Source organism: Salmo trutta, chromosome 31, assembly GCF_901001165.1.
Source record: "Salmo trutta chromosome 31, fSalTru1.1, whole genome shotgun sequence".
Classification (NCBI taxonomy): Eukaryota; Metazoa; Chordata; class Actinopteri; order Salmoniformes; family Salmonidae; genus Salmo; species Salmo trutta.
The window spans coordinates 42,104,971-42,129,290 of NC_042987.1; the positions used below are offsets into that span (position 1 = coordinate 42,104,971).

General features: G+C 45.6%; 1 protein-coding gene across 3 annotated transcripts in view; it reads left to right on the forward strand.

The window, feature by feature from the left end:
- Window positions 1-24,320, forward strand: part of LOC115170222 (serine/threonine-protein kinase MAK) — a 59,181-nt gene that overhangs the window by 29,169 nt on the left and 5,692 nt on the right. Inside the window, exons 1-8 of one of the 3 annotated variants that reach the window (XM_029726618.1) lie at window positions 6,392-6,830; window positions 6,923-7,505; window positions 7,826-7,958; window positions 13,146-13,317; window positions 17,077-17,244; window positions 17,324-17,650; window positions 21,217-21,407; window positions 21,948-22,018. In XM_029726618.1, coding sequence (XP_029582478.1) covers window positions 7,313-7,505; window positions 7,826-7,958; window positions 13,146-13,317; window positions 17,077-17,244; window positions 17,324-17,650; window positions 21,217-21,407; window positions 21,948-22,018 — 1,255 coding nt within the window. In that variant the 5' untranslated portion in view covers window positions 6,392-6,830; window positions 6,923-7,312. Of the gene's footprint in view, window positions 1-6,391; window positions 7,506-7,825; window positions 7,959-13,145; window positions 13,318-17,076; window positions 17,245-17,323; window positions 17,651-21,216; window positions 21,408-21,947; window positions 22,019-24,320 lie in introns of those variants that run through there. The other 2 variants (XM_029726617.1, XM_029726615.1) reach the window with 2 other exon arrangements.

Below are 24,320 nucleotides of genomic sequence, written 5' to 3' on the forward strand. Positions count from 1 at the left end.
AGTTCAGGGCAGTCTGGCCACTCGGGACAGTTCAGGGCAGTCTGGCCACTCGGGACAGTTCAGGGCAGTCTGGCCACTCGGGACAGTTCAGGGCAGTCTGGCCACTCGGGGACAGTTCAGGGCAGTCTGGCCACTCGGGGACAGTTCAGGGCAGTCTGGCCACTCGGGGACAGTTCAGGGCAGTCTGGCCACTCGGGGACAGTTCAGGGCAGTCTGGCCACTCGGGGACAGTTCAGGGCAGTCTGGCCACTCGGGGACAGTTCAGGGCAGTCTGGCCACTCGGGGACAGTTCAGCGCAGTCTGGCCACTCGGGGACAGTTCAGCGCAGTCTGGCCACTCGGGGACAGTTCAGCGCAGTCTGGCCACTCGGGGACAGTTCAGCGCAGTCTGGCCACTCGGGGACAGTTCAGCGCAGTCTGGCCACTCGGGACAGTTCAGCGCAGTCTGGCCACTCGGGACAGTTCAGCGCAGTCTGGCCACTCGGGACAGTTCAGCGCAGTCTGGCCACTCGGGGACAGTTCAGCGCAGTCTGGCCACTCGGGACAGTTCAGCGCAGTCTGGCCACTCGGGACAGTTCAGCGCAGTCTGGCCACTCGGGACAGTTCAGCGCAGTCTGGCCACTCGGGACAGTTCAGCGCAGTCTGGCCACTCGGGGCAGTTCAGCGCAGTCTGGCCACTCGGGGCAGTTCAGCGCAGTCTGGCCACTCGGGGCAGTTCAGCGCAGTCTGGCCACTCCGGCAGTTCAGCGCAGTCTGGCCACTCCGGCAGTTCAGCGCAGTCTGGCCACTCCGGCAGTTCAGCGCAGTCTGGCCACTCCGGCAGTTCAGCGCAGTCTGGCCACTCCGGCAGTTCAGCGCAGTCTGGCCACTCCGGCAGTTCAGCGCAGTCTGGCCACTCCGGCAGTTCAGCGCAGTCTGGCCACTCCGGCAGTTCAGCGCAGTCGGGCAGCTCCGGCGACTGTTGACTGGCGGGCAGCTCCGGCGACTGTTGACTGGCGGGCAGCTCCGGCGACTGTTGACTGGCGGGCAGCTCCGGCGACTGTTGACTGGCGGGCAGCTCCGGCGACTGTTGACTGGCGGGCAGCTCCGACGACTGTTGACTGGCGGGCAGCTCCGACGACTGTTGACTGGCGGGCAGCTCCGACGACTGTTGACTGGCGGGCAGCTCCGACGACTGTTGACTGGCGAGGCTGGGCTGACGCACTAGACTCCTGATGCGTGGGGCTGGTATTGGACTTGCCAGCCTGGAGACACGCACCTCCATGCTAGTGCGTCTAGCGGGAAACACAGGACCGAAAGGGCGCACTGGCGGTCTTGAGTGCAGGGTTGGCATCACCCCTTCCGGCTCGATGCCTACTTCGCCCTGGCACATGCGGGGTGCTGGTACCTTGCCTACCGGCCTGAAAATCCCAGGCCTCACCACAGCCCCAACCCCAAAGCACGGGACCTGTCCAGTCTGCCCTACAAGGGTACGGGGAGCTGGCCTGGGGCTGTAATCTCGCCCCGCCAAATAGCCCTTGTGCCCCCCCTAAAAAATTCTTGGGGGTGCCTCTCGGTCTCCCAGTCCTTGCCAGCCTTCTTCCGCTGCTTGGTCCTGTGTTGGTGGGGAATTCTGTCACGGTTGTCGTCGGTGAAAGAGGACCAAAACGCAGCAGGTACGTGTATGCTCATCTTGAGATTTTTAATTAACTTCAAAAATGAACATACAAAAATAACAAAGAAACGAACGAACGAACGATCAACAACTACAAACAGTCTGGCAAAGCCTAGGGCTGAACACAGAACAATCACCCACAAATAACAAACACAAACACACCCTCATATATGGGACTCTCAATCAAAGGCAGATAGACAACACCTGCCTTCAACTGAGAGTCCCAACCCCAATTAACCAGACATAGAAACAGACATACTAGACTAGACATAGAATAACTGAAAACCAAACAGTGCCCAAAAACCCCGGAATACTTAAACCAAATGACCCTTCACCAAAACACACCACCCCGAACCACATAAAACGAATACCCTCTGCCACGCCCTGACCAAACTACAAAACAATTAACCTTATATACTGGCCAGGACGTGACAGTGTTTTAAAGTGTAGCTACATGGGAATATTTGTGTGTGTACAGTTGCAGTCGGAAGTTTACATACACCTTAGCCAAAGACATTTAAACTCAGTTTTTTCACAATTCCTGACATTTAATCCTAGTAAAAATTCCCTGTCTTAGGTCAGCTAGGATCACCACTTTATTTTAAGAATATGAAATGTCAGAATAAATAGTAGAGAGAATGATTTGTTTCAGCTTTTTATTTCTTTCATCACATTCCCAGTGGGTCAGAAGTTTACATAAACTCAATTAGTATTTAGTAGCATTGCCTTTTTTAAATTGTTTAACTTGGGTCAAATGTTTCGGGTAGCCTTCCACAAGCTTCCCACAATAAGTTGGGTGAATTTTGGCCCATTCCTCCTGACAGAGCTGGTGTAACTTAGTCAGGTTGTCACGACTTCCGCCGAAGTCAGTGTGAACTTAACAGTCAGCTCCTCTCCTTGTTCGGGCGGCGTTCGGCGATCGCCGCTCCATTTCTCATATTCCATTGGTTTTGTCTTGTTCCATTACACACCTGGTTTTCATTCCATAATTACTGCATGTATTTAGTCCTCTGTTCCCCTCCATGTCTTTGTGTGTAATTGTTTGTTTTGTTATGTGGATTGTTGTCAGGCGCTTTACTTTTGCTATGTTCCGTGTTTTTGGCACGTTATTGTTTTTATGTGCTGTCGTTTTTGGAAGGGAATTAAAGTGCGCCTGTTCACTACACTCTGCTCTCCTGCACCTGACTTCGCCTCCGGTACACACACTTGACACAGGTTTGTAGTCCTCCTTGCTCGCACACGCTTTTTCAGTTGTGGCCACAAATTTTCTATAGGAATGAGGTCAGGGCTTTGTGATGGCCACTCTAATACCTTTACTTTGTTGTCTTTAAGCCATTTTGCCACAACTTTGGAAGTATGCTTGGGGTCATTGTCAATTTGGAAGACCCATTTGCGACCAAGCTTTAACTTCCTGCCTGATGTGGATATATTGAAGCAACATCTCAAGACAAGATTTTCCAACATATGATGCCATCTATTTTGTGAAGTGCACCAGTCCCTCCTGCAGCAAAGCACCCCCACAACATGATGTTGCCACACCCGTGCTTCATGGTTGGGATGGTGTTCTTAGGCTTTCAAGCCTCCCCCTTTTTCCTCCAAACATAACGATGGTCATTATGGCCAAACAGTTCTATTTTTGTTCAGACCAGAGGACATTTCTCCAAAAAGTACGATCTTTGTCCCCATGTGCAGTTGCAAACCATAGTCTGGCTTTTTTATGGCGGTTTTGTAACAGTGGCTTTTTCCTTGCTGAGCGGTCTTTCAGGTTATGTCGATATTGGACTCGTTTTACTGTGGATATAGATACTTTTGTACCTGTTTCCTCCAGCATCTTCACAAGGTCCTTTGCTGTTGTTCTGGGATTTATTTGCACTTTTCGCACCAAAGTACGTTCATCTCTAGGAGACAGAACGCATCTCCTTCCTGAGCGGTATGACGGCTGCGTGGTCCCATGGTGTTTATACTTGCGTATTATTGTTTGTACAGATGAATGTGATGCCTTCAGGTGTTTGGAAATTTCCCCCAAGGATGAACCAGACTTTTTTTCTGAGGTCTTGGCTGATTTCTTTTGATTTTCCCATGATGTCAAGTAAAGAGGCACTGAGTTTGAAGGTAGGCCTTGAAATACATCCACAGGTACACCTCCAATTGACTCAAATGATGTCAATTAGCCTATCAGAAGCTTCTAAAGCCATGATATCATTTTCTAGAATTTTCCAAGCTGTTTAAAGGCACAGCCAACTTAGTGTATGTAAACTTCTGACCCACTGGAATTGTGATACAGTGAAATAATCTGTCTGTAAACAATTGTTGGAAAAATGACTTGTGTCATGCACAAAGTAGATGTCTTAACCGACTTGCCAAAACTATAGTTTGTTAACAAGAAATTTGTGAAGTGGTTGAAAAACAAACGTTTTAATGACTCCTAATGACAACTTAATTGGATGTAAACTAACGACTTCAACTGTATTTGGTATTCCCTTAATCATTTTACATAGTTGATATCGGCAGGTAGCCTAGTGGTTAAAGCGTTGGGCTAGTAACCGAAAGGTTGCAAGTTTGAATCCCCGAGCTGACAAGGTACAAAATCTGTCGTTCTGCCCCCTGAACAAGGCAGTTAACCTACTGTTCCTAGGCCGTCATTGAAAATAAGAATTTATTCTTAACTGACCTGCCTAGTTAAATAAAGGTAAAATAACATTTTAAAAATCTTTGCCATGATATATTTATTTCAAATTAGTATTTTTTTTGTGATTTTGTTGTTGCAGAGAGTAGAATATAGAATGGAGTATGAGTGAACCAGTAGTGTATTGTATGGTACACAGCAAATTGGAAAATAACCCCAGTGTTAGTGTTTATAACCAGAGTTGAGTGTGATTGTCATTTTGACTCTGTGTAGAGTAAAACACTGAAAACCCACACATCATTAGCATATTTCCCAGCATGATCTACTGCAGTTTGATTTTCAGAATAGTTTGTTTCAATATCTGTGTATTTGCATGTCATGTGAAGTACATTGATTGGTTGATTTAATCTTATGCTACACAAAGATAAATAACATACATTTTTCTAAACAAATCCAAACTGTTAGTAGTTGGACTTATTGCACCCGTTACTGAGATGGTTGTTCCACATTAAATGATTTAGGACAGGTAGACTCATTGGTGAATCTTACCTACCCTGACAGTCATTCTGAATGCAATTGTTGGATATCCTCACTGTCTGGATTCCAATAGGAGTTACACATCACTTTGCAAGCCAGCATAATGTGACTTGCAGGCCTGATGTGGCCTGTAAACCAGGAGTTTCCTAACACCACTGTGTTAGGGTATAACTAGGCCCTCAACGAAAGGCCTTATGATAGATGTAATGTATTGTCGTAAACAGTTACAATTTAAAGGCTAATAAGGTTGGTGGAACCATTGAAATATAAAAGGGTAGAACCATTTACAGGGGCTTCTATGGAGAACCCTACATAGAGGGTTCTAGGTAGAACCCTCTGCAAAGGGTTCTACCTAGCACCAAAAAGGGTTCCCGTATGCAGACAAACCAAAGAACCCTATATGTTTCTACTTAGCACCTTTTGTAGTGTAGCTACTACATGTACTGACTTGAGATGTGGGCTAGATATGGGTATGGGCTGGGTATGGGTATGGGCTAGATATGGGCTAGATATGGGCATGGGCTAGATATGGGTATGGGCTAGATATGGGCTGGGTATGGTATGGGCTAGATATGGGTATGGGCTGGGTATGGTATGGGCTAGATATGGGTATGGGCTAGATATGGGTATGGGCTAGATATGGGCTGGGTATGGTATGGGCTAGATATGGGTATGGGCTGGGTATGGGCATGGTATGGGCTGGGTATGGTATGGGCTGGGTATGGGCTGGGTATGGGCATGGTATGGGCTGGGTATGGGCTGGGTATGGGCTGGGTATGGGTTAGGTATGGGCTGGGTATGGGCATGGTATGGGCTAGATATGGGCGTGGTATGGGTATGGGCATGGTATGGGCTAGATATGGGCATGGTATGGGCTAGATATGGGCGTGGTATGGGTATGGGCTAGATATGGGCATGGTATGGCCTAGATATGGGCGTGGTATGGGTATGGGCTAGATATGGGTATGGGCTAGGTATGGGCATGGTATGGGCTAGGTATGGGCATGGTATGGGCTAGATATGGGAATGGTATGGGTATGGGCTCGATATGGGTATGGGCTCGATATGGGTATGGGCTAGATATGGACTAGGTATGGGCTAGATATGGGCGAGATATGGGTATGGTATGGTTATGGGCTAGATATGGGCTTGGTATGGGCTAGATATTGGCTGGGTATGGGCTTGGGCTAGATATGGGCATTGTATGGGTAGGTGCTAGATATGGATATGGGCATAGTATGGGCTAGATATGGGCATGGTATGGGCTAGATATGGGCGTGGTATGGGTATGGGCTAGATATGGGTATGGGCATGGTATGGGCTAGATATGGGCATGGTATGGGTATGGGCTAGATATGGGCGTGGTATGGGTATGGGCTAGATATGGGCATGGTATGGGCTAGATATGGGCGTGGTATGGGTATGGGCTAGATATGGGTATGGGCTAGATATGGGTATGGGCTAGATATGGGTATGGGCTAGGTATGGGCATGGTATGGGCTAGGTATGGGCATGGTATGGGCTAGATATGGGCATGGTATGGGCTAGATATGGGTATGGGCTAGATATGGGTATGGGCTAGATATGGGTATGGGCTTCTCCTTGAGGAATATAAGAGAAGCCCACAGAACAAATCATTCAGTAGACATTCATTACGGCTTTAGACTAGGTTCAGTACACATCACTGCATTCTGTAACAGAAGGTAGGCTGGCCCTCAAGTCTCATAGATCAATGCACTGCTCTCTTTTTGTTTATAAAGCCCTCTTGTGTAAACTTCCACACATACAGTACTTCACTGTTAAATTATAGACATACGAGTCACCAGACCCACTGGGGTGACTAATCTGGAGGTCTCTTTAATCTCCACTGAGTTAGGTACATCTGCTTTAAGGTTTCTGTATCGTATATGGTGTTGATGGAGGTCTCTTTAATCTCCACTGAGTTAGGTACATCTGCTTTAAGGTTTCTGTATCGTATATGGTGCCCCCAGGGCAGTTCAAGTTGTTGATGGAGGTCTCTTTAATCTCCACTGAGTTAGGTACATCTGCTTTAAGGTTTCTGCATCGTATATGGTGCCCCCAGGGCAGTTCAAGTTGTTGATGGAGGTCCTCCGTTTTGAGGAATGGGATTCTTCTTAAATTGCTTGTAGTATTATATTACGTTTTATGTTTGAATCTTGTGCATTTTATAAGTTGTGTTCATGCATGGCTCACTTTGAAAAAATAAGCCTTACTCTCAATGTGGACTCCCTGATGATAAAATAAAGGTTAAATGAAATAAATATGACTACTCCACTGTTGACGATAACGTCCACCAGGCCAGGGATGACTTAGTTTTCTCTTGTTCCTTTTTTGGGGATGGAGAGGTGTGAGTGATACCATTACCAAGCCTAAATGCACGGTTAGTTGTCTATGATGATATCATATCAGGACAGCAGACTATATTCAAGGTTTTCACGAGAGCACCTCCGTTTCTCTTAAATCAATCAATCAGTCATGCCCATCCATGGCTGTTGCTATCACTCTCCGTCGAGGACACAGTTCTCTCTGCCGTTATTTTCCTTATCTGTCTATCCTCTTCTTTTTTCTCTCCTCTCCGTTGCCAGAGAAGACAAGATGTTTTCTGAGAATGAAATAAGAAACATTGTTTTCCAAGTTCTGTCTGGCTTAGCGTCTGTCCATAAACACGGTAAGAGTCTTCTTCTCTCTCATTTTCCCTCCTGTCACTTTAAAGTTTGTCTTCGGTGTGTCTGGTGGGTTGTAGAGTCTTTATGATCTTGAGAGAATTGAACAGGACCTCCTGATTATCTCCGTTTACCCTGAAGTGTGCACTTGTTGTTCGTTCACTCTATTTGAAGGCATTGGATTCGTATAAGAAAATGCGCACACTTTGGATAGAATGGGAAGAAACTGAATTGGGAAACTGAATTGTGATTGATATTCCAACAGTTCCCTCTCTCATCAAATGCTCTTATGATAAAAGTGTGTCAATAGGTTCCGTTTCCCCAGGTTATTTCCACCGTGACATTAAACCGGAGAACCTGCTCTGTATGGGTCCAGAGTTGGTGAAGATAGCTGACTTTGGATTGGCCAGAGAGATCCGCTCCCAGCCTCCCTACACTGAATACGTCTCAACTAGATGGTGAGATGTTTGATTTACACACCAGTCAAAAGTTTGGACACACCTACTCATTCCAGGGTTTTTCTTTATTTTCTATATTGTAGAATAGTAGTGAAGACATCAAAACTATGAAATAACACATATGGAATCATGTAGTAACCAAATGAGTGTTAAACATATCAAATATATTTTAGATTCTTCAAAGTAGCCACCCTTTGCCTTTGGCTGCTTTGCACACTCTTGGTATTCTCTCAACCAGTTTCATGAGGAATGCTTTTCCAACAGTCTTTAAAGAGTTCCCACGTATGCTGAGCAATTGTTGACTGCTTTTCCTTCACTCTGCTGTCCAACTCATCCCAAACCATCTCAATTGGGTTGAGGTCGGGTGATTGTGGAGGCCAGGTCATCTGATGCAGCACTATCACTCTCCTTCTTGGTCAAATATCCCTTACACAGCCTGGAGGTGTGTTTTGGATAATTGTCCTGTTGAAAAACAAATGATAGTCCCACTAAGAGCAAACTAGATGGGATGGCATATCACTGCAGAAGGCTGTGGTAGCCATGCTGGTTCAGTGTGCCTTGATTTCTAAATAAATCTGACAGTGTCAACAGCAAAGCACCCCCACACCATTACACCTCCTCCATGCTTCACGTGGGAACCACACATGCGGAGATCATCCGTTCACCTACTCTGCGTCTCAAAAAGACACAGCAGTTAGAACCAAAATTCTCACATTTGGACTCATCAGACCAAAGGACAGATTTACACTGGTCTAATGTCCATTGCTCGTGATTCTGGGCCAAAGCAAGTTTCTTCTTAATACTGGTGTCCTTTAGTAGTGGTACAAAGTATATTTTATCAAAGTAACTCTGGGTCTTCCTTTCCTGTGGCGGTCCTCATGAGAGCCAGTTTCATCATAGCGCTTGATGGTTTTTGCGACTGCACTTGAACAGCGTATTTGAGCTGTTCTTGCCATAATATGGACTTGGTCTTTTACCAAATAGGGCTATCTTCTGTATACCCCCCCCCTACAAATTCCACATTCACTTTTAACAAGGCACACCTGTTAATTGAAATGCATTCCAGGTGACTAACTCATGAAGCTGGTTGAGAGAATGCCAAGAGTGTGCAAAACTGTCATCAAGGCAAAGGGTGGCTACTTTGAAGAATCTAAAATATATTTTGTTTACACTTTTTTTGGTTACTACATGATTCCATATGTGTAATTTCATAGGTTTTGATGTCTTCACTATTATTCAACAATGTAGAAAATAGTACAAATAAAAAAGAACCCTGGAATGAGTAGGTGTCTCCAAACGTTTGACTGGTACTGTATAGCACGTACTGTAACAGTGGGTTCTGAGTTGTCAGCTACGCCAGTATATTTCTTGTGAAGTTTTCTCCTCTTTTTTTTAAAATTATTTTTGGATAATAATTATAAAGAAAAATTACAATAAGAAGATGACATGAGAAACAAAACAACAACAAATAGCAGCAGAGATCATTTCAGAGCTAGTGCTGTTAGTTCAGATATACATGGTGAACTGCTGACCTTCAAGTGGTTTACTTAGTGAGTTTAAAGCCTGACTGACAAAGGTAGATCTCTGCAGCACGTGAGGTGGGGCTGAACCTACAGTGGGGAGAACAAGTTGTCACGTCCTGACCAGTAATAGGGATTATTTGTTATTGTAGTTTGGTCAGGACGTGGCAGAGGGTATTTGTTTTATGTGGTTCGGGGGTTACGTGTATGTAGAAGGGTGTTTTATTTATGTGTTCCGGGGTTTTGGTGTATGTTCTTGTTTTGGTATTCTAGGTTTTTCTAGTTTGTATATTTCTTTGTTGGTCTGTGTGGCTCTCGATCAGGAACAGCTGTACATCGTTGTTCCTGATTGAGAGTCATATATAGGGAGCTTGTTTTTACCTGGTTGTTGGTGGGTAGTTGTATTTTGCACTACTGTTATTATAGCCTGTGAAACTGTCGGTTTGTCGTTCTTTGTTTATTGTTTTCGTGTTCACTTTAATTAAAGTATGAGTATTCACGTACCCGCTGCGCCTTGGTCCCCTTCTCTCTTCAACGACGACCGTGACACAAGTATTTGATACACTGCCGACTTTGCAGGTTTTCCTACTTACAAAGCATGTAGAGGTCTGTAATTTTTATCATAGGTACACTTCAACTGTGAGAGACGGAATCTAAAACAAAAATCCAGAAAATCACATTGTATGATTTTTAAGTCATTAATTTGCATTTTATTGCATGACATAAGTATTTGATCCCCTACCAACCAGTAAGAATTCCGGCTCTCACAGACCTGTTCGTTTTTCTTTAAGAAGCCCTCCTGTTATCCACTCATTACCTGTATTAACTGCACCTGTTTGAACTCGTTACCGTATAAAAGACACCTGTCCGCACACTCAATCAAACAGACACCAACCTCTCCACAATGGCCAAGACCAGAGAGCTGTGTTAGGACATCAGGGATAAAATTGTAGACCTGCACAAGGCTGGGATGGGCTACAGGACAATAGGCAAGCAGCTTGGTGAGAAGGGAACAACTGTTGGCGCAATTATTAGAAAATGGAAGAAGTTCAAGATGACGGTCAATCACCCTCGGTCTGGGGCTCCATGCAAGATCTCACCTCGTGGGGCATCAATGATCATGAGGAAGGTGAGGGATCAGCCCAGAACTACACGGCAGGACCTGGTCAATGACCTGAAGAGAGCTGGGACCACAGTCTCAAAGAAAACCATTAGTAACACACTACGCCGTCATGGATTAAAATCCTGCAGTGCACGCAAGGTCCCCCTGCTCAAGCCAGCGCATGTCCAGGCCCGTCTGAAGTTTGCCAATGACCATCTGGATGATCCAGAGGAGGAATGGGAGAAGGTCATGCGGTCTGATGAGACAAAAATAGAGCTTTTTGGTCTAAACTCCACTCGCCGTGTTTGAAGGAAGAAGAAGGATGAGTACAACCCCAAGAACACCATCCCAACCGTGAAGCATGGAGGTGGAAACATCATTCTTTGGGGATGCTTTTCTGCAAAGGGAACAAGACGACTGCACCGTATTGAGGGGAGGATGGATGGGGCCATGTATCGCGAGATCTTGGCCAATAACCTCCTTCCCTCAGTAAGAGCATTGAAGATGGGTCGTGGCTGGGTCTTCCAGCATGACAACGACCCGAAACACTCAGCCAGGGCAACTAAGGAGTGGCTCCGTAAGAAGCATCTCAAGGTCCTGGAGTGGCCTAGCCAGTCTCCAGACCTGAACCCAATAGAAAATCTTTGGAGGGAGCTGAAAGTCCGTATTGCCCAGCGACAGCCCCGAAACCTGAAGGATCTGGAGAAGGTCTGTATGGAGGAGTGGGCCAAAATCCCTGCTGCAGTGTGTGCAAACCTGGTCAATAACTACAGGAAACGTATGATCTCTGTAATTGCAAACACAGGTTTCTGTACCAAATATTAAGTTCTGCTTTTCTGATGTACTTATGTCATGCAATAAAATGCTAATTATTTACTTCAAAATCATACAATGTGATTTTCTGGATTTTTGTTTTAGATTCCGTCTCTCACAGTTGAAGTGTACCTATGATAAAAATTACAGACCTCTACATGCTTTGTAAGTAGGAAAACCTGCAAAATCAGCAGTGTATCAAATGCTTGTTCTCCCCACTGTACGTGACCGATACTGTCGTCTGTCTATAAAGCCGTTGTAACATGCTTTGGTAATTTCATCTGGCATGTGATTTAGAGCTCAGGGATTAAATGATTCTGACTCATCGCAGGTTAATCCCTTCAGAAGACACAGGACAGGAATAACAAGTGTGTGTGTGTGTACATACAGTGCAGTATTCAGACGCCTCGACTTTTTCCACATTTTGTTACGTTACAGCCTTATTCTAAAATTGATTAAATAATTTTTTCCCCTCAATCTACACACAATACCACATAATGACAAAGCAAAAAAAAAATATTATTATTTTTTTTTTTTTTTGTGTGCAAGTCCGGGCTCTGGCTGGGCCACTCATGGACATTCAGAGACCCGAAGCCACTCCTGCGTTTTTTTTTGGGGCTGTGCTTAGGGTCATTATCTTGTTGGAAGGTGAACCTTTGCCCCAGTCTGAGGTCCTGAGTGCTCTGGAGCAGGTTTTCATCAAGGATCTCTGTACTTTGCTCTGTTCATCTTTACCTCAATCCTGACTAGTCTCCCAGTCCCTGCTGCGGAAAAACATCCCCTCAGCATGATGCTGTCACCACCATGCTTCACTGTCGGGATGGTGCCAGGTTTCCTCCAGACGTGATGCTTGGCATTCAGGCCAAAGAGTTCAATCTTGGTTTCATCAGACCAGAGAATCTTGTTTCTCATGGTCTGAGAGTCCTTTAGGTGCCTATTGGCGAACTCCAAGCGGGCTGTCATGTGCCTTTTACTGAGGAGTGGCTTCCGTCTGGCCACTCTATCATAAAGGCCTGATTGGTGGAGTGCTGCAGAGATGGATGTCCTTCTGGAAGGTTCTCCCATCTCCACAGAGGAACTCTGGAGCTCTGTCAGAGTGACCGTTGGGTTCTTGGTCACCTCCCTGACCAAGGCCCTTCTCCCCTGATTGCTCAGTTTGGCCGGGTGGCCAGCTTGGTGGTTCCAAACTTCTTCCATTTAAGAATGATGGAGGCCACTGTGTTCTTGGGGACCTTCAATGCTGCAGAAATATTTTGGTACTCTTCCCAGATCTGTGCCTCGACACAATCCTGTCTCGGCTCTCTACGGACAATTCCTTCGACCTCATGGCTTGGTTTTTGCTCTGACATGCACTGTCAACTGTGAGACCTTATATAGACAGGTGTGTGCCTTTCCAAATCATGTCCAATCAATTGAATTTACCTCTGCTGAACTTCAATCAAGTTGTAGAAACATCTCAATGATGATCAATGGAAACAAGATGCACTTGAGCTCAATTTCGAGTCTCATAGCAAAGGGTCTGAATACTTATGTAAATAAGATATTTCTGTTCTTTATTTTTAACACATTTGCGAACAATTCTAAAAACCTGTTTTCGATATGTCATTATCGGGTATTGTGTGTAGATTAATGAAGATTTTTATTTATTTAATACTTTTTACAATAAGGCTGTAACGCAACAAAATGGGGAAAAAGGGAAGGGGTCTGAACTTGTGCGTGTGTGTGTAGTCTGACAGATCCTCCCGTCCCCAGGTACCGAGCCCCTGAGGTTCTCCTGAGGTCCCAGTCCTATAGCTCTCCTATAGACATCTGGGCAGTGGGCTGCATCATGGCAGAGCTCTACACACTCAGACCTCTGTTCCCTGGAAACAGCGAGGTGGACGAGATCTTCAAGATCTGCCAGGTGCTGGGCACCATGAAGAAGGTGGGCAAGAATATTCATTCACACACACACACACGCGCACACTTGCTGAAGAGATTCAGTGGTGATGTCTATTTCATTATCATAACTTTCTATACACGTTTGTGTTAAACTCACTCATTCACCTACTCACTCAATTACTCACCCCCTTATGTTATTGTTGCTGTTGCTGTTACTGTTACTGTTGTTGCTGTTGCTGCAACTGCTGTTACTGCTGTTGCTGTTACTGTTGTTTTTGTTGTTGCTGTTACTGTTGCTGTTACTGTTGCTGTTACTGTTGCTGTTACTGTTGTTGCTGCTGCTGCTGTTGCTGTTACTGCTGTTGCTGTTACTGTTGTTTTTGCTGTTGCTGTTACTGTTGTTTTTGTTTTTGCTGTTACTGTTACTGTTGCTGTTACTGTTGCTGCAACTGCTGTTACTGTTACGGTTGCTGTTACTGTTGCTGTTGCTGTTATTGTTTTTGCTGTTACTGTTACTGTTGCTGCAACTGCTGTTACTGTTACTGTTGCTGTTGCTGTTGCTGTTACTGCTGTTGTTGCTGTTGCTGTTGCTGTTGTTGCTGTTGCTGTTACTGTTACTGCTGTTGATGTTACTGCTGTTGATGTTACTGCTGTTGCTGTTACTGCTGCTGTTACTGTTGCTGCTGCTGTTACTGCTGTTACTGCTGTTACTGCTGTTACTGCTGTTACTGCTGTTGCTGCTGTTGCTGCTGTTGCTGTTACTGTTGCTGTTACTGTTGCTGTTACTGTTGCTGTTACTGTTGCTGTTACTGTTGTTGCTGCTGCTGCTGTTGCTGTTACTGCTGTTGCTGTTACTGTTGTTTTTGCTGTTGCTGTTACTGTTGTTATTGTTTTTGCTGTTACTGTTACTGTTACTGTTGCTGTTACTGTTGCTGCAACTGCTGTTACTGCTGTTGCTGCTGTTACTGTTACGGTTGCTGTTACTGTTGCTGTTGCTGTTACTGTTATTGTTTTTGCTGTTACTGTTACTGTTGCTGCAACTGCTGTTACTGTTACTGTTGCTGTTGCTGTTGCTGTTACTGCTGTTGTTGCTGTTGTTGCTGTTGCTGTTACTGTTACTGCTGTTGATGTTACTGCTGTTGATGTTACTGCTGTTACTGTTGCTGCTGCTGTTACTGTTGCTGCTGCTGTTACTGCTGTTACTGCTGTTGCTGCTGTTGCTGCTGTTGCTGCTGCTGTTGCTGCTGTTGCTGCTGCTGTTGCTGCTGTTGCTGCTGCTGTTGCTGCTGTTGCTGCTGCTGTTGCTGCTGTTACTGCTGCTGTTGCTGTTATTGTTGCTGTTACTGCTGTTACTGTTGCTGCTGCTGTTACTGTTGTTACTGCTGTTGCTGTTACTGTTGCTGTTACTGCTGTTACTGCTGTTGCTGTTATTGTTGCTGTTACTGCTGTTGCTGTTACTGTTACTGCTGTTGATGTTACTGCTGTTGATGTTACTGCTGTTGATGTTACCGCTGTTGCTGTTACTGCTGCTGTTACTGTTACTGCTGTTACTGCTGTTACTGCTGCTGTTGCTGTTACTGCTGTTACTGCTGTTGCTGTTACTGTTATTTTTGTTGCTATTGTTGCTGTTACTGTTGTTGTTATTGTTGCTGTTTTTGTTTTCGCTGTTACTGCTGTTGCTGTTACTGCTTTTGCTGTTGCTGTTACTGTTGCTGTTACTGTTGCTGTTACTGCTGTTACTGCTGTTACTGTTGTTGCTGCTGCTGCTGTTGCTGTTACTGCTGTTGCTGTTACTGTTGCTGTTACTGCTGTTGCTGTTGCTGCTGTTACTGTTGCTGTTGCTGTTGCTGTTACTGTTGCTGTTGCTGTTACTGTTGCTGTTACTGCTGTTGCTGTTGCTGTTACTGTTGCTGTTACTGCTGTTGCTGTTGCTGTTACTGTTGCTGTTACTGCTGTTGCTGTTGCTGTTACTGTTGCTGCTGCTGCTGTTGCTGTTACTGTTGTTGTTACTGCTGTTGCTGCTGTTGCTGCTGCTGTTGCTGCTGTTGCTGCTGTTGCTGTTACTGCTGTTGCTGCTGCTGTTGCTGTTACTGCTGTTGCTGCTGTTGCTGTTATTGTTGCTGTTACTGCTGTTGCTGTTACTGCTGTTGCTGTTACTGTTGCTGTTACTGTTGCTGTTACTGTTGCTGTTACTGTTGCTGTTACTGTTGCTGTTACTGTTGCTGTTACTGTTGCTGTTACTGTTGCTGTTACTGTTGCTGTTACTGTTGCTGTTACTACTGTTGCTGCTGCTGCTGTTACTGCTGTTACTGCTACTGCTGTTATTGTTGCTGTTACTGCTGTTGCTGTTATTGTTGCTGTTACTGCTGTTGCTGTTATTGTTGCTGTTGCTGTTACTGCTGTTGCTGTTACTGCTGTTACTGCTGTTGCTGTTACTGCTGTTACTGCTGTTGCTGTTACTGCTGTTACTGCTGTTGCTGTTACTGTTGCTGTTACTGCTGTTGCTGTTCCTGCTGTTACTGTAGCTGTTACTGCTGTTGCTGTTACTGTTACTGTTGTTGCTGTTGCTGTTACTGCTGTTGATGTTACTGCTGTAGCTGTTGCTGTTGTAGCTGTTACTGTTGCTGCTGTTGATGTTACTGCTGTTGATGTTACTGCTGTAGCTGTTGCTGTTGTAGCTGTTACTGATGTTGCTGTTACTGCAACTGTTGCTGTTACTGCTGCTGTTGCTGTTACTGCTGTTGATGTTACTGTTATTTTTGTTGCTATTGTTGCTGTTACTGTTATTTTTGTTGCTATTGTTGCTGTTACTGTTGTTATTGTTGCTGTTGTTATTGTTGCTGTTTTTGTTTTTGCTGTTACTGCTGTTGCTGCAACTGCTGTTACTGCTGTTGCTGTTACTGTTGTTGCTGCTGTTATTGTTGCTGTTACTGTTGATGCTGTTACTGATGTTACTGTTGATGTTACTGTTGCTGAATTTACTGTTGATGCTGTTACTGTGCTACTGTTACTGTTGTTGTTACTGTTGTTATTGTTGTTGCTGTTACTGTTGTTATTGTTGCTGTTACTGTTGTTATTGTTACTGTTGTTATTATTGCTGTTTCTGCTGTTGCTGCTGTTACTGTTGTTGCTGCTGTTACTGTTGTTGCTGCTGTTGCTGCTGCTGTTTCTGCTGTTGCTGTTACTGTTGCTGCTATTGTTACTGTTGCTGCCGTTGCTTTGATTTAAAAATATATATATATTTGATACTTTTTTTACCCCAATTTCATGGTGTCGAATTAGTAGTTACGATCTTGTCTCAACACAACCCTGCCAAGCCGCACTGCTTCTTGACCCTGAAGCCAGCCGCACTAGTGTGTCGGAGAAAACGCCGTCCAACTGACGACCAAAGTCAGCTTGCAGGTGCCAGGCCCACCACAAGTAGACGCTAGAGCACGATGAGACAAGGAAATCCCTGCCGGACAAACCCTCCTCTAACCCGGACGATGCTGGGCCAATTGTGCGCCGCCTCATGGGTCTCCCGGTCACGGCCAGCTCCGACACAGCCTGGGAATGAATCTGAGGCTGTAGTGACGCCTCAGCACTGCAATGCAGTGCCTTAGACCGCTGCGCCAATCGGGAGGCCCTGTTGCTGTTACTGCTGTTGCTGTTACTGTTGCTGCTGTTTTTTCTTGTTGTTGTTGCTGTTACTGTTGCTGTTGCTGTTACTGCTGTTGCTGTTGCTGTTACTGTTGCTGCTGTTACTGTTTTTTCTTGTTGTTGTTGCTTACTCACCTTTCTTTCTCCATCTTCCCATTGTCAGATGGACTGGCCCGAGGGCTACAACCTAGCAGCCTCCATGAACTTCCGTTTCCCCCAGTGTGTCCCGACCAGCCTGCGCTTGCTGGTCCCCAATGCCTCCAATGAGGCCCTGGTTCTGATGAGGGACATGCTGCAGTGGGACCCCCAGAAGAGACCCACCGCCGTACAGGTATACATGTTAACCCTAACCTCAGAAGAGACCCACCATCAATGAGGATTAATATGCTGATTTACTCACTGTGTTCCAGGCTCTGAGGTACCTGTACTTCCAGGTGGGTCAGGCGTTGGGTCCTCCACCTCAGTACCTGGAGGAGCACAAAGCCCAGAGCAGGACCGCAGCAGCTCAGCAGGCTTCCTCTACAGAGCCCAAACCTCTCCCCTTCTGTAAGGCCAACCTCCAGACCATTTTAGAGACCCAGCCCCAGCCAACCCACACCCAGGGTCAGGGCAGGGTCCACCACCACCAGCCCCTCCAGCAAATCCACCAGCCTCAGCACAACACAGACTGGGACAGACACAGCCAGCACCAGTACCAGCCATCCCCACTCAGCCTGGTCAAACACACCCAGCTACAGGTTAGTGGTTTAGCCAGCCATCCCCACTCAGCCTGGTCAAACACACCCAGCTACAGGTTAGTGGTTTAGCCAGCCATCCCCACTCAGCCTGGTCAAACACACCCAGCCACAGGTTAGTGGTTTAGCCAGCCATCCCCACTCAGCCTGGTCAAACACACCCAGCCACAGGTTAGTGGTTTAGCCAGCCAGCCAGCCTGGTCAAACATTGTGGAGATGATTTAAGTACTGTAGTGGCTCTGGATAAGAGTCTGCTAAATGACTCACTACTGTAGTGGCTCTGGATGAGAGAGTCTGCTAAATGACTCACTACTGTAGTGGCTCTGGATCAGAGAGTCTGCTAAATGACTCACTACTGTAGTGGCTCTGGATCAGAGAGTATGCTAAATGACTCACTACTGTAGTGGCTCTGGATCAGAGAGTCTGCTAAATGACTTCAATGGGATAGTACTGTATTGTATACAATAGGCTGTGATATTTTATATTTATTTAACTTTTAATTAACTAGGCAAGTCAGTTAAGAACAAATTCTTATTGTCAATGACGGCCTAGTAACAGTGGGTTAACTGCCTTGTTCAGGGGTAGAACAACAGATCTTTACCTTGTCAGCTCGGGGATTCGATCTTGCAACCTTGCGGTTACTAGTCCAAACGCTCTAACCACTAGGCTACCTGCTGCCCCTCTAACCACTAGGCTACCTGCCGCCCCTCTAACCACTAGGATACCTGCCACCCCATATACTTTAAAGTCAATCGCTTCTTGTATCCGTTAGAAACACACTGTCAATGTAAAGAGATTATGTGTTGTTAAACATTATATACTGTCAGTCTAGCAACTTATGTCCTCTCAAACGGGGTTATTATACACTGAACAAAAATATAAACGCAACATGTAAAGTTGTTGGTTCCATGTTTAATGAGCTGAAATAAAAGATCCCAGAAATGTTCGATACGCACAAAAAGCTTATTTCTCTAACATTTTTATGCACAAATTTGTTTCCATCCCTGTTAGTGATAATTTCTCCTTTGTCAAGATAATTCATCCACCTGACAGGTGTGGCATATCAACAAGCTGATTAAACAGCATGGTCATAACACAGGTGCACCTTGTGCTGGGGACACTAAAAGGCCACTCTAATATGTACAGTTTTCTCTCACGACACAATGCCACAGATGTTTCAAGTTTTGATGGAGCGTGCAATTGGCATGCTGACTGCAGGAATGTCCACCAGAGCTGTTGCCAGATAATTAAATGTTCATTTCTCTACCATAAGCCGTCTCCAATGTCGTTTTAGAGAAGGTGGCAGTACGTCCAACCGGCCTCACAACCGCAGACCAAGTGTGGCGTCATATGGGCGAGCGGTTTGCTGACGTCAACGTTGTGAACAGAGTGGCCCGTGGTGGGGTTATAGTGTGGGCAGGCATAAGTTACGGACAGCGAACACAATTGCATTTAATTTATGGTAATTTGAGACACCGTGACGAGATCCTGAGGCCCATTGTCGTGTCGCCATCACCTCATGTTTCAGCATGATAATGCACGGCCCCATGTCGCAAGGATCTGTAGACAATTCCTGGAAGCTGAAAATGTCCCAGTTCTTCCATGGCCTGCATACTCACCAGACATGTCACCCATTGAGCATGTTTGGGATGCTCTGGATCGACGTTTACGACAGTGTGTTCCAGTTCCCGCCAATATCTAGCAACTTCGCACAGCCATTTAAGAGGAGTGGGACAACATGCCACAATCAACAGTCTGATCAACTCTATACGAAGGAGATGTGTTGCATGAGGAAACTGGTGGTCACACCAGATACTGACTGGATTTCTGATCCACTCCCTTACCTTTATTTTTTAAAGTTCTGTCATGACGTTGGCCTGTGGGTAAGGTTTATGACCCCCCCCATAAATACCTTTCTCCCTTCCCCTCTCTTACTGACCCTACTGAAGGACTGCTGTCCTGTTAAATATAGAGAGTCTGGGAACATCAAACAAATGGGGAAAGGAACCATATTTACATAATAAAACCAGTTGGAAATATGCTTGATAACGTAATGAGTATGTATGTCAGGTTCGTTGTTATCTGGGACATTATGATTGATGACAGGACGACATAAACTGTACCTGAGAAAGTATACACCCTCTAGTTATCAGAGTCACATGGAATTGTTATGCAATTGAAATGTTTGATATTGAAATTGTTTGTTAGGAGATTAAATGTAATTTTAGCTTCCAAATGAGAGAATTGGGTTTTCATAAGGAAAGTGCCCTGCTCGATCAGTGGTCCAACCCTGTGAAGAGACAGGGGTTATAAACGATGAAACACCTCCTACCCCCCTCTCCACTATATAAGCCTTTGACAAAAAGACATTCACCAGTTCCAGTACGGGAGGTCTGCAGCCTCTACGTTAGAAGGACACACATGTTAACTAAACCATATCAAGGACAGAACTAAGCCAACCTCGGCGTGAGCATTGATGGCGAATGGTATGAACTTTGAGCTTATTCACTACAGAAGTGATACTTCCTAGCCGTTGAGTTAGCCGCTGCTAACGTGGGCTAGGAAAGGATGGACGACGGATCCAGTCTAACAACCAGACGAAGATACCGCCACGTATCCAATTTACCACCATTGACATTCTTCCACTACAGGAAGATCTGTTGGCCAACCCGGCCAGCATCTACGACCAATCTACCGAAGCGCAGCTCAGAGTAAATATTTATTGCATTTTCCTTTTCCAAATGGGCGGTAATTTAGAATGCATAAGATAATGTATTTACGATAGCATAGCTGCTGTTTCTATGTTCCTAAATCTTCCCGCTCTTTCATTCAAGCCCAACCCCCTTTCCTTTGTGTAACCAGGTTCCGTCCACCGGGACGTTTTCTGTATGACATCATTGGTATTCTGTGTATTTGTAATTCTGTGTGATTAGTTAGGTATTTAGTAAATAAATAATTAAACCCAATTTTGTATTGCTGATTCAACTTGTTAGCCAGGGTTCGTGAAGATAACCAAGAATTTACAACTTTCATTATGAGACTGAAAATAAGATAAGGGTTAATATTGACTGCTATCGATGTAAAATATTACTAAGTATTTTAAGAGTTTATTCGGAAGATAACAGCTCTATAAACATTCTTCCGTGGTGCCCCGACTTTCTAGTTAATTACATTTACATGATTAGCTTAATCAGGTAATATTAATTACAGAGAAATCATTTTATAAGTTAGCATGTCATATCACTTAATCCGGCATAGCCAAAGACACGACAGTTCTCTGTGACCAACAGATGTATATCTGTATTCCCTGTCATGTGAAATCCATAGATTTGGGCATAATTCATTTATTTCAATTGTCTGATTTCCTTACATGAACTGTAAATCAGTAAAATATTTCATGGTTGACAATACAAAATACAAATTTTAAAAACCACATTGTGTACCACTCAAAGATGAATGAGAAACTAAAAGCAGTCCTAGTCAAACACTGTACAGTATTTTATTTGCAGTCCTCTATAACACATGACATCATTAATCACGTAATATTTAATGTGGAACTTGTCCAACAGAAAGCCACTCCAGCGGGGTGTGAGAACACCGTGTCAGGGTTCAGGAGCGGTAGGAAGCGGTGGGGACAGACGGCAGTGAAGGCAGCAGACACCTGGGAAGAGGTGGATGACTCTGATCTGGGCATCTCCTTCTCCAAGAAGCCCAGCATCGCATCTCTCAGGGACAAACACCAGGACAACGACAACTACCGGTAGGTTCTTCTGCTTCTTCCCCTCGTCATGCCTGGCTAGGGACTAGGTCCTTCTGCTTCTTCCTCTCCTCATGCCTGACTAGGTCCTTCTGCTTCTTCCCCTCGTCATGCCTGGCTAGGGACTAGGTCCTTCTGCTTCTTCCCCTCGTCATGCCTGGCTAGGGACTAGGTCCTTCTGCTTCTTCCTCTCCTCATGCCTGACTAGGTCCTTCTGCTTCTTCCCCTCGTCATGCCTGACTAGGGACTAGGTCCTTCTGCTTCTACCCCTCGTCATGCCTGGATAGGGACTAGGGCCTTCTACTTCTTGCCCTAGTTTTTTCCAGGTTACATGGTCAGGACAAACATAGTTGCAGACGAGACCTTGGTCTAAATAAGATTCCCAGCAACAGAATAGTTAAATATCCTGTTTTTCCTAGTGTGGTCAGAAAAACTCCTAGTTCCTAGACATGATACATTCTTGTCTTTGAAAATTACACCCACTTATACAGTATTTCCACATGCAGTTTTGTATTGATTCATGTATTGTTTGATTGTGTATAGGTTTGCAGAGCCCAAGTCCAACATGTCATCAGTGAAGCAGCACTACCTGAACCAGTCCAGATACCTCCCTGGTAAAGTCCTGTTGAACTGAAACCTGGACCTCCCTGGTAAAGTCCTGTGGTGCTGAAACCTGTAGGGTCCAGATACCTCCCTGGTAAGGTCCTGTGGTACTGAAACCTGTAGGGTCCAGATACCTCCCTGGTAAAGTCCTGTGGTGCTGAATCCTGGACCTCCCTGGTAAAGTCCTGTTGAACTGAAACCTGTAGGGTCTAAATACCTCCCTGGTAAAGTCCTGTGGTACTGAAACCTGGACCTCCCTGGTAAAGTCCTGTTGAACTGAAACCTGTAGGGTCCAGATACCTCACTGGTAAAGTCCTGTGGTACTGAAACCTGGACCTCCCTGGTAAAGTCCTGTGGTACTGAAACCTGGACCTCCCTGGTAGAGTCCTGTGGTACTGAAACCTGGACCTCCCTGGTAAAGTCCTGTGGTACTGAAACCTGGACCTCCTTGGTAAAGTCCTGTTGAACTGAAACCTGGACTTCCCTGGTAAAGTCCTGTGGTACTGAAACCTGTAGGGTCCAGATACCTCACTGGTAAAGTCCTGTGGTGCTGAAACCTGGACCTCCCTGGTAAAGTCCTGTGGTACTGAAACCTGTAGGGTCCAGATACCTCCCTGGTAAGGTCCTGTTGAACTGAAACCTGGACCTCCCTGGTAAAGTCCTGTTGAACTGAAACCTGGACCTCCCTGGTAAAGTCCTGTTGAACTGAAACCTGGACCTCCCTGGTAAAGTCCTGTGGTACTGAAATCTGTAGGGTCCAGATACACTACATGACCAAAAGTATGTGGACACCTGCTCGTCGAACATCTCATTCCCATAGGCCGTCATTGTAAATAAGAATTTGTTTTTAACCAATTTCCCTGGTTAAATAAAATCCAAAATCATGGGCATTAATATGGAGTTGGTCCTCCCTTTGCTTCTATAACAGCTTCCACTCTTCTGGGAAGGCTTTCCACTATATGTTGGAACATTGTTGCGAGGACTTGCTTCCATTCAGCCACAAGAACATTAGTGAGGTCGGGCACTGATGTTGGGCGATTAAGCCTGGCTTGCAGTCAGCTTTCCAATTCATTCCAAAGGTGTTCGATGGGATTGAAGTCAGGGCTCTGTGCAGGTCAGTCAAGTTCTTCCACACTGATCTCGACAAACCATTTCTGTATGGACCTCACTTTTGTGCACAGGGGCATTGTCATGCTGAAACAGGAAAGGGTCTTCCCCAAACTGTTGCCACAAAGTTGGAAGCACAGAATCATCTAGAATGTCATCTAGAATGTATGCTGTAGCTTTAAGATTTCCCTTCACTGGAACTAAGGGGCCTGAACCATGAAAAACAACTCCAGACCATTATTCCTCCTCCACCAAACTTTACAGTTGGCACTATGCATTCTGGCAGGTAGCGTTCTCCTGGTATCCGCGAAAACCAGATTAGTCCGTCGGATTGCCAGATGGTGAAGCGTGATTCATCACTCCAGAGAATGTGTTTCCACTGCTCCAGAGTCCAATGGCAGCGAGCTTTACACCACTTGGCATTGCGCATGGTGATCTTAGGCTTGTGTGCGGCTGCTCGGCCATGGAAACACATTTCATGAAGCTCCCGACGAACAGTTCTTGTGCTGACGTTGCTTCCAGAGGCAGTTTGGAACTTAGTGAGTGTTGCAACTGAGGACAGACAATTTTTACGTGCTTCAGCACTCGGCGGTCCCGTTCTGTGAGCTTATGTGGCCTACCACTTCGCGGCTGAGCCGTTGTTGCTCCTAGATGTTTCCACTTCACAATAATATCACCTACAGTTGACCGGAGCAGCTTCTGCGTTTTCTTGGCTGTGTGCTTAGGGTCGTTGTCCTGTTGGAAGGTGAACCTGGAGCAGGTTTTCATCAAGGGTCTCTCTGTACTTTGCTCCGTTCATCTTTCCCTCGATCCTGACTAGTCTCCAAGTCCCTGCTGCGGAAAAACATCTCTACAGCATGATGCTGCCACCCCCATGCTTCACTGTAGGGATGGTGCCAGGTTTCCTCCAGACGTGATGTTTGGCATTCAGGCCAAAGAGTTCAATCTTGGTTTCATCAGACAAGAGAATCTTGTTTTTCATGGTCTGAGAGTCCTTTAGGTGCCTTTTGGCAAACTCCAAGCGGGCTGTCAGGTGCATTTTACTGAGGAGTGGCTTCTGTCTGGCCACTCTACCATAAAGGCCTGATTGGTGGAGTGCTGCAGAGATGGGTGAACCTTCCAAAAGGACAACCATCTCCACAGAGGAACTCTGGAGCTCTGTCAGAGTGACCATCGGGTTCTTGGTCACCTCCCTGACCTAGGCCC